The 12,653-nt window shown below is 44.8% G+C and overlaps 1 protein-coding gene across 7 annotated transcripts in view; it reads left to right on the forward strand.

Annotated features, from left to right (window-relative positions):
- The window catches only part of HEMK1 (HemK methyltransferase 1, mitochondrial release factors N(5)-glutamine), a 35,471-nt gene extending 22,818 nt beyond the window's left edge, over nucleotides 1-12,653 (forward strand). For 5 of the 7 annotated variants that reach the window (XM_074836461.1, XM_074836465.1, XM_074836464.1 and 2 more), the window contains 6 exons: nucleotides 1,923-1,987; nucleotides 5,417-5,466; nucleotides 6,825-6,930; nucleotides 7,910-8,005; nucleotides 9,814-9,927; nucleotides 10,278-12,653. In XM_074836461.1, coding sequence (XP_074692562.1) covers nucleotides 1,923-1,987; nucleotides 5,417-5,466; nucleotides 6,825-6,930; nucleotides 7,910-8,005; nucleotides 9,814-9,927; nucleotides 10,278-10,314 — 468 coding nt within the window. In that variant the 3' untranslated portion in view covers nucleotides 10,315-12,653. Of the gene's footprint in view, nucleotides 1-1,922; nucleotides 1,988-5,416; nucleotides 5,467-6,824; nucleotides 6,931-7,853; nucleotides 8,006-9,813; nucleotides 9,928-10,277 lie in introns of those variants that run through there. The other 2 variants (XR_012624737.1, XM_074836466.1) reach the window with 2 other exon arrangements.

The following is a 12,653-nucleotide window of genomic DNA, read 5'->3' on the forward strand; positions in this document are numbered from 1 at the left end:
TCATGCTAGGTAGAAGAGGGGTATTTAGGAATTGCTCTCCCCAGCTGTCTGTGGGAGTAGTGGAAACATAGTCAGAATGAAGGAAGCAAATGTGTTCATTCTTCAGCTGTCACAGCTCGCTATTAATCACCTTAGCTTGAAGCACTGGTGGGTGTTAGTTTAAGCTAATATCCTGGGCTGTGGACAAGAGGGACAGAGGCATGGATGGCACACACTCTATTAGTCAAATTTATGGGTCAGTCATCTCTAAAAATCACCTTACTGTGAATCAGAAGATCTTGTCTCTAGGAGACTGAAGACTAAATGAATACAGGGAAGGGATTACCACAGAAGTGGCAGTACTTGGGATCAATATGACAAGCATATGTCACACTGCCACAACTGCCAAACCTTTTTTTTTTTTAAGTCTTTTGTTCCCTAATAACAACCCACACCTTTTGAACAGAGTGAAAAGAGCGGGAAGGGGACTGAAATCTGAGTGACCAAAGCCCTTCTTGCCCCTGATTATTGTGTCATGTAACATGATTACTGAGATACTGTTGGTAAGCAGAAAGAGAAATGAATCCAAGATCTCTTTGCATGTGGTTAGGGGAAAAAATATTCCCCTTTCCTCAGAATTGCAGACCAGCCAGTTCCTTCTCATGAACGAGAATTGCTGTGGCCAGCCCCTCCTCTTGGAGGAGTATAAGACTTGGTGTGTAAGAATTAGATGTTGATGCCTGTGTTCTTCCTCCCAGTGACCTGATAAGGTTAATACTTGAGCTTCATGACTTTAAAGTATAATTACTTTGATTTCCTGAGCTGTACTTCATGCTCTTTTCCTTGCCTGTTAAGTTAAAGAGCTGTGTCAGTCTGGTCCTGTAACTGATAACAGTCCTTTCCCAGGTGGCTAACACAAACTGCTGTGCCCAGAGAAATAAGGAGCCTTGACTGATTGGAGTTAGTGGTAGCCACACTGACAACTAAGTGGAGTTTACACTCTGTGTGATCTCTTTAGTGTTTGAGGCAGAATTTGGCCCTAAGGTACTGAGAAGACAACAGCAACGTTTTGCTTATGGATTCAGCTGTGTCCTTCACCTTAAGGGCCAGCTTCATGTGTGTGGGTTCTAGTCTCAGGCTGTGAAATTAATCCTCCTAGGAGTGATGGCCAGTCACACCATCATCTCCAAATGCAAAGCAGTTTCTTTAAGCATACTTCCTCTATGCAAATACTTACCAACATCTGTGTTTAAAAAACATTAAGCAAAGCAAAACCAAGTCAGGCCTTTGCCTGCACTTTTCCCAAGGTGGATTGGAAGGTCAAATAAATCTCTGTGTAGTCTTATCTCTTAATGTACGCTGGAGGGCTCTCAAATACCTGACACACAGTCAAGTACATGCAGTCAATACACACGGTGAAAGTGGTGTAAGGACTGCAGTGGAGTAACTAGGCAAAAGGTGTCTGCGTAACAGATGGAAAATGCCAGAACCTCTGTCCAAGTTGTTGTGTTAATGCTGGGAGGAATTCTGTCTGCATGAGAGAGGAGAAGCCTACAACATGATCTTCCTTTAAGCTGTGTCTACCCCAGGCTAGGCAGAGTGTTGAGTCTCACACTACTAGGAACTATGAACATACCAGGTGATGTGAGTCAGTGTGACTCCATTGTTGTCAGCTGAGCGGTTTGGTCAGCAGCCTGTCTATTTTGGTAGGCTGTTGGCAGTGTTGCAGAGTGCCTTCTGTCACGTTAGTGGCCTTCCTAGAAGTGACTCGTGATCCCATCAGTGCCCTGAGAGGCATTCTTCATGAGCTATTCCTTTTAGGAGCCAAGAGTGAACAGTCAATTGCTGGTCTTTATCTTGCATGTCCTTTTTGGCAGAGCTCCTCTGCTCAGGAACCTTGATGTTGCAATACTTGTTTGGTGGTGTGTTTTTTTCTGTCCTAGAGCCGGGTGATAGCTGTGGATAAAGAGGAGGCTGCTGTGGATCTCACCAGGGAGAATGCACATAGGTACAAGCCCACATATTACCCATTTTTTGTAAATTGTTGTTTGAGAAAGACCAAGACTCCTCAATATTTGGACATGTAGTTCATGTTTATCACCACTGGAAACCAGAGAATGTTTAGTTGGTTGAGCTCCTAAAGTGTGTAAGAATTCAGAAAAAAAAAAGCTTATATTTCCCGGAGTGTTTTTTCCTTTGACTTGTGAATGTGCTTTGCAAAGACAGCAGCCTAAATAAAGCAATAGTACTTACATGCTGTCTGTCTTCCAAAGATTTTCAAAGTGTTTCATGGTAGCTGCTCTTATTCCTTCCTGTGAACTTGGAAAACTCAAGGCAGCGGGTGGTAAGAATGTGTATGTCACTGAGGAGGTTAAGGACAAATATAGCCTGAACCTTTCTCTGTCTGGCTCCCTGTATCATTATTGCTGTGTTTGTTTCTGTTGTTGCTCCTCTAGATACAAGCTTGCACACTCCAATAGCACTTTTACTCTGATGTGCTGGTGTGGTATCCCTCAGCACCGTCCTTGCAGTCCTGGGTTTGGTGAGAACGGTGCTGCTGGGGCCCGTGGTGTTTGGATGACACCTGTGCTGTGGCTGGATGTTCAGAGCTGCTGAATCAAACATCTTGTGCCTGAAGTCAGGACAGACCTGTATCGGGTTGACTTTGTCCTTCCTAGTGACTCCACTTCCACAGCTGGTTCTTCTTAACTCAGGTTATTCTGGACTGTCACTAACAGTGAGCCCCAGAGCTAGAATCTCGGTGTACTTTTGAGTCCAGGATCCCAGTCTCTGTAGACATTGTAAAAGGTACAGAGCTCTAGTATGTATTCATATCCTCAGTAACTGCTGGGCCCTAAGCGTTATTTAGAGCAGTCTCAGGAAGGATTCCTATTGCTGCCTCTTACAGAGTCTAGGACAGCCGTGAGTCTTAAGAGGTGCTCATTAACTGACATTTCTGCCCACAGGGCCTTTTTTCCCAAGCTGCTGCCAGAACTGGGGCTACAGAGACAGGCTGCCTCTGCTTCTGGCTGCACCAAGCTGCATCTCTTCACTTCTTGCAACCCAGTCCCAGCTCTTATGTGAGCCTAAAGTGATGTGTAGGAACAAGCCCTTCCCACACTTGTCACCTCACTGTTAGCCTTTGCCTCCTAGTTCAGTTATAGGGAATGGGGAGCAGAGATTTCCTTCTGATGTGTCAAGTTCTGTTGCAATTTTTCATAGATATAATAAAAGCTGGACAGGTCTTTGCTTCCTTGGTAGGTTATTGCACTGGCATCTGGGAAAAATAATCTTGCTTTTTAACGTGGCTTGTTGACTCAAGAATGGATGAGGGAGTGTAAATGCCATGCCAGAGAACCTCCTATTTCTCCATGCATATTTTCATTGCGTCCTTGTGATCTTGTCCATGGCATGGTGCCCTGTAGCTCTTGGAAGAGAAGCCAGTAGGATAAGCTGTGTTACTGCTTGGCTGAAGCCAGTTTGGTTCCTGCCTTCTTTTCAGAGCTCCCTTATGACAGTTGTGTTCTCTAGATGCTTCAGTGATTCTTGCTCTCACTAAATCAGTCCCAGTGCCAGATGGCCCATCTGGGGACACTGCAGACAGATGCAGGAATCCCTCCCTTTCTTGATGCCTGTGTTGGCTGGCAAGGCAGTACTGTAGGCCCTCAGCAAAGACAAATAGGACTTGCGTATAAGGCCTTTGTCACAGCATGCTCGATGAACCCCATTGGGTAACCCTGAGATGTTACACTGAAGAGCTGGGAGGAAAACTCTGCCACTGTGGTGGGAGGAGAGAACATGCTGGGAAGAGCTGGGCAGTTTTGTTTTCTCTAGACATTGCCTGCACCGAGGACAGGAGTTAGGGGACAGTGCAGATTCTCTGCCACAGTGTGCTGTTGCTGGTCTAGGAATGGCATCTCCTGTGGGAGGCTTGGAGTCTTTCTCCAACAGCAGATCTTGACCACCCTTGTTGTTCTGACTTTGCAAAGTGCTTCCTCTGACATTGTTCAGATGTCTTCACAAAAGCCAGAGGCAAAACTGGTGAAAAAAGAGAGGTATTTTGATGGGTGGACCATGTAGCTGAGGAATTAGAGGTTCTGTTCCTTCCTTGCTGTCTCACACTCTCTGTTTCTGTGACCTCTCCTGTAGCATCAGGCTGCCACCAAGCACCAAGGCTACTTTCAGACTGGCCTTTCTTTCGTGTTGCAGGAGCATCAAGGGAGCTTTGTTCAAGCTTCCTAAGATTTAAGGGGGTCACTGTCTCAATTGTTTTCCTGTGTCAGGGAGCATATTCTGTAGCAAGCTGGGATCTAGGTATGAATCATGCCAGGTTGTGACAGACTGGAGCACCATAAGCACCATGCAGTGGCACTCTGGCAGTCTCAAGGCTGTTCTACCTTGGATTAGAGTAGTGAGAGAGATCAACGTCTTGGCCAAGATTTCTTCCTAAGAAATACTGAGATCTTTATAGACCTGATTCTTAAAAATAGCAAGCCAGCATGCTTCCTTGCTCCCTTGTCACAGGTAAAGGGGAGGTGTATGTGTCTTGTAGTGTCTTCAGCAGTTCTGCTGGTGTCAGCACCCTGGGGATGTCTGGCTGCAGATGAAAGGCACTGACCATAACATGTGTTTCACAATTAATGTGCACAGAGATATCAGGGGAAAGAAAGATCATGAGTCAGAAACTAGTATCTGAGAGATCCTAGTGCGTATTTTAAATACATTATACTGTACAGTGTGTGCATGAGCTGTCCCTAAAGGAGTCCCTTTTCCTAGCTATGTGTCTGCCACGGGGGTTCTGCTGCACAGCATGTGCTGGCCTCCTGGTAGTGTGCAGTAACATCTCATCACCTTAACATTGGCATGTGAGGTAAGATCCAAAAATGCCTAGAAAATACACTCAGATGCCAGAACACTGTTAAGATCTAGATCATCAAGGAGGCTGGAGAAAGAATGTGGCAAACACATGAGCATGTTGTCTCCACTTACAGTAGCAGGTTTACATATTTGAAGCAGGTGATTTTGTTGTGGGTTTGGTTTTTTTGTGTGGGTTTTTTTTTTTTTTTCAGGGATGGTGAGCTTACCTGGGGGAGGCCTTGCAGATGTAGTTAATATGCAGCAGTGTGGGGGAATACTGCTGTATGTATGGCAAGGGGTAATACATACAGGTTTTGGGTGCACAGGAGCCGCACCCTGGAATCACCATGAATGCAGAGTGTGCTCTTTTTTTTTGAATTTGTTCCTCGGGCAGAGAGCAGATCCTAAACTTCCCTTGCAGCTTGAGAGGAATCCAGCTGCAGTCAGTGGGGTAGGATATACGTGTATCAGACAAGAGATGGGATATTTAATGATTTGTTTGTAGAATGTGCTATTCATGAATCCACAAACATGCCCCCTAATCTTTCTTCTTTCTGTCCTTGCATCTGGAATTTTACAGGCTGCAACTCGAGGAGAGGATCCACATCCTCCACCATGATGTTTCATACAGTAACTCTTTTCACTGTTATAATCCCCTTTGTCTTTCTCCTTTTTTTACTTTGATGGGGGGAGGCAGGCTTGAGAGACAGACAAGGGACTCCTTTGGGATGCAGGCATCAGGAGGGTGTGGAAGTTAATAGAGAAAAAGATCAGTAAGAAGTGAGCTAGTGAAGCTTTTCCCTTCAAAGATTTCGAGGCCAGATTATCAGCTGAGAGAAGTCCCTGACTACATCAGAAGGTGAATTGTTCCTGGTTTTAGGTGTCTAAAGGTTGTGTCTGAGCTGATAGTCCAGGTGCTCTCTAGTGTTGTTGGGGAGAGGCAAGTATATACAGAGTGTAATTCATTCCATGCTGACATGGATGCTTTAAATAAACATGTGTATGCCTGTCTCTCCATTGATGGAAGAGGGAGCCCAGATATTTATCTTAGATTAAATGCCCAGCCTTATTCATCTGAAATTAGGTCTGGACCTGGCTGAAACTAGTTAAAGCTGCCATTTGGTGAGGCTTACCCAGTTAGATAGATACATGCTCAGCTGTTTCTGAGCCAGGAGCTGTGGAGCCAGGAGCTCCAGCACTGTACATTCATTAGTGAACCTTTCTGACACTGCTGGTTTTGGCCCTGTACTACCTCTTAGGGCTATGGCTACGCAGTCTTCTATCTGCAAATCTGAGTTTGTGCTGCCCATACTCCAAACAGCAGTAAGTCAGCCAGCTCCGGTCCAGAAGCCATGTCGCTGCATTGGCATTGCACCTGCATGGGTAAGCCCTGAGCTAAGAGGCTGGCCTGAGGACAGTGCCACACTCACATCGTTCCACAGTGTCTGGTTTGACACTGGTATGTGTCAGTCCAGACAGTGGCATGAGCGTAGCAAGCTGAACCTTGTCAGCAGAAGAGCAAACCGTTAGATGGTTGATACTGCTGAGAGGGCCTGGCTCTTTCGCTCGTTAGAGGTCCTCTGCGGCTCTGATAAGAGGAGGGATATGCATCCTGACAGCTGGTCTAAGCTCCCACTTAGGTCTTTGTGGGATCTCTCAAGTTCCAGTTGTTGCTTTACATCCAGATGGTCACAGAGCTCCAGAGCATCCAGGCCCTGTGCTTTGTAACGTGTTTCGCTAAGTGGATGATGAAAGAATGATACTTTGCCCGTGCTTAGCTTCGTCTCACTCTTGCATTCAAGGTGAGAGAGTGAGCAGGCCAGGCTCTCCCAAAAAGAAATAGGATAAAAAATTTTTAGAGAAAAGCAGAGCCAAACACACATGGGCATGTGTCTGGAGAGACAGTTTCCTGAATAGAATTTTGACACTGAGCTCATAGGGAAGATTGCTGTGGTTGAGAGCTGGTTCTGATTCTTTTTCTTTTCTAGGTTCTGCCAAGCAGCTGCTATTCTGGGGCCCCATAGACTTCATAGTCAGTAACCCCCCATATGTCTTCCATGAAGACATGGCTTGCTTGGACACAGAAATCCTCCGGTAATCAGACAAATAGATTTTTCTTCTCCTGTTCCTTGAAGGAAAGTTTTCTGTCTGCTTGCTTATGCTACACACAATTGCACACAAAACATGCAAATGTAGTGTACATGTACATAGTGTAGGTGTGTTTATACGGTATATAATAATATGGTGTTACTTTGATACTGCTTACGGGTCTGAAACAATACCAAACTATTTTAAATATTTTTATAAATGGAGAAAGCACACACATTGAAATTAATAAGTTTCCAGTCCAAAACTGTTTCAGAACATTTCTCCTGTTAGCCTTTCTTTTTTTTAATAATTGGGTACGTTTATGAAAGAAAGTACAAGTAATCTGAGCAGCTTTTTGTCATGGAGAAAAAACTTGGGTGGAAATGCTATGATCCATTTTCATCCCAATAACTGTCTTAAGCAAACCAACCCACACAAACATGAATAAACTCTTTTGGGATGTGGAACTGCTTGTGTGTGCTGGTTCTTCCCCAGAACTGATTGTCACACATGTCAGGACAAAGTCCTGCACCCACCTCTGTACAAGATGTGCACCAGAGCAGATTCTGAAAGCTGAGCTTTCTGCATCCTAATTTGCTCTGCTAGGTTAGAAGGCACTGTGACCTGGTTGTTGGCATGGTTGAAGTAAAGCAAGTGATCCCTTGCTGTACAGCCCACTCTCTCCCTGTCCAGCTAGCACAGAGAAAACAGCCACATGTTGGAACTGTGTGACCCTGGCTGCATTTGGCTCATAATTTTCAGGAAGATTTCAGGGTATGTTTTCTGCTTGTGCTCAACATGGTGTTTCTCAGCCTAGTGGTAGCTGCCTTCTTACTCCCTGTATTTTGCATAAAAGCTATGAGTGCTGTCACCTGCTGTAGGAGTACTGGAGTTCAGGTGTGTTACCTGCACCTTTCTCCATCCTCAAGGGTGCGGCTCATGCCACATGAATTGCTGTTGATGTCTTCTCATTCCCACACTCCAGCTATGAGGACCTTGATGCACTGGATGGGGGAGATGATGGGATGAGAGTAATCAAAACAATTCTGGCTCTGGCTCCTTCTCTTCTGAAGGATTCTGGGTAAGCATTGTTCTCTGTTTGAATTTCATGTCTTCTGACCATTAACTTCTATAACTTCTGTTTTCAGAGGGAAGATAGTTGCAAAAATGTGGTGTGTGTGTGTGTCCCCCCCCCCCCCCATCTAATAATAGGAGTTTAAAAAATGTCATGTGTGTAAGCAAAATTAGCTTGCAGTTGATTAATAAAGGGATACGAGCCTTCCTTGTCCAGTAGTGGTGTTTCATAGTCATTAGTGAAGTGAGAATCTTTAAAGGTCAAAGCAGCAACAAAAAGAACATGAAAAAGAACAGTAGAGAGAGTGAAAAAAAAAAAGCTTTCTAAGCAGAATAACTGGTTGAAGGAGAAGCAATATAGAACTCTGTGAGAATGGATGTAGATCTGTACTTCCCTACCACCCTTTAATAAGGGGAAACTTGTTCATTGTGCCAGGATACAATGCTGAATATCCCAGGAGAAAGAAGATCAGCCAGGGATAGTTTCTTAAATATTAAATGTCTCCATGGTTAATACTCAAGACTGATTGTTCCTATTCTCTGTCATGTGGGACCTATTTTGTGCTTAAAGATCCACATGCTGGTACACAAAAGTCTGTTGTGCCAGGGCAGTCACATATCCTGTTGAAAATTCCTGACATTTTACCAGCATAAGAGAGGTCACTGAAAATCTGTTGTTTTGAGAAGAGGAACAGGAATATTGAGAAGCATACTGCATGCAGAAGAATTCATTCCTCATGCTTTGCATGACCACAAGAGCAGAAGATGCTCCTCAGAACTTCCCAGCAACAGAGATTGGTCCCGTGGGGTTGTTTGTTAGGATTAATTTTTTCTTTCCCTTTCTGTTTGTTTTATAAGGTGGAGCCCCCATTGAGGAGTGGAAGTTTTTTAAGGTCAGGAATGAGATCCACACCCAGCTTGTAGTTAGTTTGGTGAATTTATAGGGAGTATTCAGTGCGGGATGTTTTAGGAATTCTCAGGAGAGCATACGATCGGGGCTTGGCCTCTCTCTATTCTTTGCCTGTTAAACTTGTATCTTGGTGAGCTGTCACAGGCTGTAACCAGTTCCATTGTCTCCACGTGCGCTGGGGTGGCTGTGCCTTGTTGTGGGAGTGGAGGCTCAGAAATGGGCCAGTGACATAAAGCCTGACTGCAGCAGAGATGGAAATAGCCCTGCAGCGTCCAGGCCTAGTCCTGGTGTGCTAACTGAGGTTCTCTGATTAGTTCCCTTATCCCTGCTGCACTCTCCTTTGTACAGTCCTGTATCTAGGACTGTATGGTCTGAATGCTGGTGGTGTTTTCAGACTGATTTCTGGAGACATTTACTGTGGGAAAATGTGTGTACTGACTTGTACTTTGACTCTGGCGACTGGGACTTAACGTCACCCTGCTTGTACAAAGAGGAACTTCATGCTGCCAGTCCAGTGCTCCGTGTTCATGCACTTGTGTCATAAAACTTCATTCTGACCTTAAAGCTTTGGGGGCTTCAGAAAGACAGAGTTGGCGGTATCTCTGCACGGGGTTCAAAAGGGATCCTTGCATCTTGATACAAGGGTTTAACTGCTCACACAAAGAAGTACCATAAGAATTCCCACCAAGATCAACACTTTCTCCCTCTGAAGGAGGCAGTTGAGATCTGCATCTTAAATGGACAGCTATGATCTGTTTTGGGACTACTGGACAGCATTGTGCTTGCTGACCTTCTCATTTCCTGCACTGGTAGGAGTCATCCAGAAAGACAGACCTTAATTTTTATGTTTAGCAACCTAAATGTGTGCCTCTCCCCACTTCCTACTCCCAAATATGTCCTTTCAGGAGTGTGTTTCTGGAAGTTGATCCCAGACACCCAGATATGGTGGAGAACTGGCTACAGGCACACCCCAACTTACTACTTGTCCTCCGTGCCATTCACAAGGACTTCTGTGGCAAGTAAGTCTTTTTTTACCCTCATATTTTTGCTTCAGGTACAGCTCTGTCACCTTTGTAGATTATGTCCCAGCACCCTGATGTATTGAATGAACTCAGCCAGAGAAAGTCCATAGCTGAAGCCAATCTTTAATAAAATAGGGACTCCCTTCAAGTATCTCAATCTTCTCATATCCTGAGATAGCCTGGCAATGTTTCTGAGTCAGAAATCTTGATGCAGGTAAGCATTTCTGATGGGCTGACTAGCTTTGGTGAGACTGTTGCCTTTGGAAAATTGCTGCTTTTGTAGGATGGAGATAGAAGCATGTTCTCCCTAGCAAGACTTAAAGCTCTGGTCATTCTTTTTCCCACAGGCCTAGGTTTCTGCACATCCAAAAGCAAAGCAGATGACAACTATACCAGAAATAACTCTTCTTGCAATATGCTTTTCGCTGGTGGGCCCTCCTGAACAGCTTGTTGAAAACTCTTGCGTGGCAAAAGGAATCTGCAGTTCATTCCCCAGTGCACTGAAGTCTCCCTGCAGTGGCAGCCCCCCTCATTTTCTGATACAGACTTCATCCAGAGATGCAGAAGTTCAGCAGAGCATGTAGAAGTGTTTCACCACCTTCGGGGAACTGCATGCAATTTTTTAGTTTGCTCTGCTGAAGTGACTCGTTAATCTCAGGACCCAATATGGAAGAGTTCACAGCTCCAAATATTTAATTAAAAATATGACTGTCAGATCACCCATTTGACCTAGAAAAAAATTCACTTTTTTTTTGGCCTTGAGATAAATTTATATAGAATATGACCAGATTGGATGATAGGTCCAAACTCTGACTTACCTGCAAATCCATGTGCCAATGTATAATGGGACTAACTTGCACATTTCAAATTCAGTTCTGTTCCAGGATTCTGATGCTCTGGAGTAATCTCCAACAGCAAAGCACCCTTTGTTTCCCAGTTCTGCTGAGGGACCTGTCATTGAAGGATCAGTGCACATGTTAACACCATCTGAATCTCCAGCACCTGACACTTGGTGGATGCTGCCAGAAACAACTGAAACATTGTAATAAAGATAGTGCTTCAGATCAGTGTCCTTGCAAGAATTGCTGTGCAATTACATTTTCAAACATGCTAGCAGACCTGAATAAACACCTGGCACCCGGACATTGCTTCTGAGAGCAATAATTACACCTAACTTCAATGTAAGGCATTTAAATGCAGGACTTGACCAAGAAGGCCAGAATTGCTACTCCAGTTTTGCAGATGGAGAAGTTGAATAATTGGACGTGAAATGACTTGTACACAATTTGACAAGCAGCTAAGCTTGGAGTAGGACCCAGTCTCTTGACAGCAGTGGGAATAGCTGAGGTCTGTTTCTTTGGGAAGGATGACTCAGAGTAGGGCTGCCTCAGACAACACTGAGAGAAGTCCCTGAAATGGACAGTCAACATCATGACATTATTTATAACAGCAGGATTAAATTCAAGCTGCTGCTTGTTGTTGCTGCAGTTTCCAGTGTCCCAAGTTTCCTTCCTGACCATAGCTAGCCAGGGAATGAAGGAAAGAGAGCAAATGAAAGGATCTGGTCTACCAGTCTGAATGAAGGAGTTGCTGGGCCAGTGGAGGTGAGCGCTCTGTAGGGGTGGAAGTGCCCAGACAGTGACCTTTGCAGTCTGTGTGCGCCAGGGAGGTGCTGTCAGGCTCCCTGTCTGGGCTGAACTGAGAGTGCATAGCCAGAAGCATTAGGTAGGAGATGCATCAGCAAACGGCATCTGTTTGGAAGGCTGCAGCAGATTCAGAAGGCCTTACATGAGCACTAACACATCTAGTCCCTTTCCCTTCTACCTCTCCCACACTCACACTCCCCACTCTTTCATTCACTCTTTAAGTGTTGAAAATGGACCCTGGTTTTACAGAGATATCTGAGCTCTCTCATGTACCAGTGCTTGGGTCTCCAGTTGGATCCTTTCCCCACCCTCTGGGCTTTTACACCTCTGTTCACAGACGGCCCTTTCACCCCATCGTACCACTCACGCTGCGTTTATCCTTCCCACCACTCTGCACACCCCAGCAGTTTGCCTCGTCCCATATGCTCTTTACTTGAAGTTATGAGCCTTCCCTGGACTGCAGTACCTGCCCTGGTTAAACACCGTAGAGAGAATCTAGGGAAGGAGAGAACTAAAAAAGTTCAGTTAAAGTGCACTTGATCCTAGGTTTGGAAATAAAGTTCCAGCACAGCTGATTTCTGGCAGTTTTGCCTGCTAGAGCCGTGAGTACAAATTGTAGTCAAAGACATTTGTTTGGGGTTTTTTTAAGAGTAGTTTAGGGTCTTTTTTTAAGTTCAGTTTGTCAGACTTTGTTTAAAAATTAAAGAAATGAGTTCACGGATTTCATCTGGATGTTAGCAGTGTTTATGTATGAAACAGAGCAACAGGCACAGCTTACTTCTGCAGGGTACTTTAAAAGCTGGATAGTTTACTGGCTTATGAGAGTGTTAAATGGCATCGTATTGCATTCCTCAAGGGGTAGGCTGATTCCCTGCGGCAGGCTGGAGTTAGATGTCCCTCTGAGAGCGCCTGGGCTGCAGAAAGCAGTGTGCCTTTTCTTAGAAGTGTCAATCAGTCACTTGTCTGAGTAGGACATTTTCTCTGTGAGACAGACTCTTGGTCTAATCCAGTAGGATGAGTGTTAAATTCCTATATTTATAGCTAAAGCAATAATAAAAATGCTTGCATTTCTGTGGA

Source organism: Strix aluco, chromosome 11, assembly GCF_031877795.1.
Source record: "Strix aluco isolate bStrAlu1 chromosome 11, bStrAlu1.hap1, whole genome shotgun sequence".
NCBI lineage: Eukaryota > Metazoa > Chordata > Aves > Strigiformes > Strigidae > Strix > Strix aluco.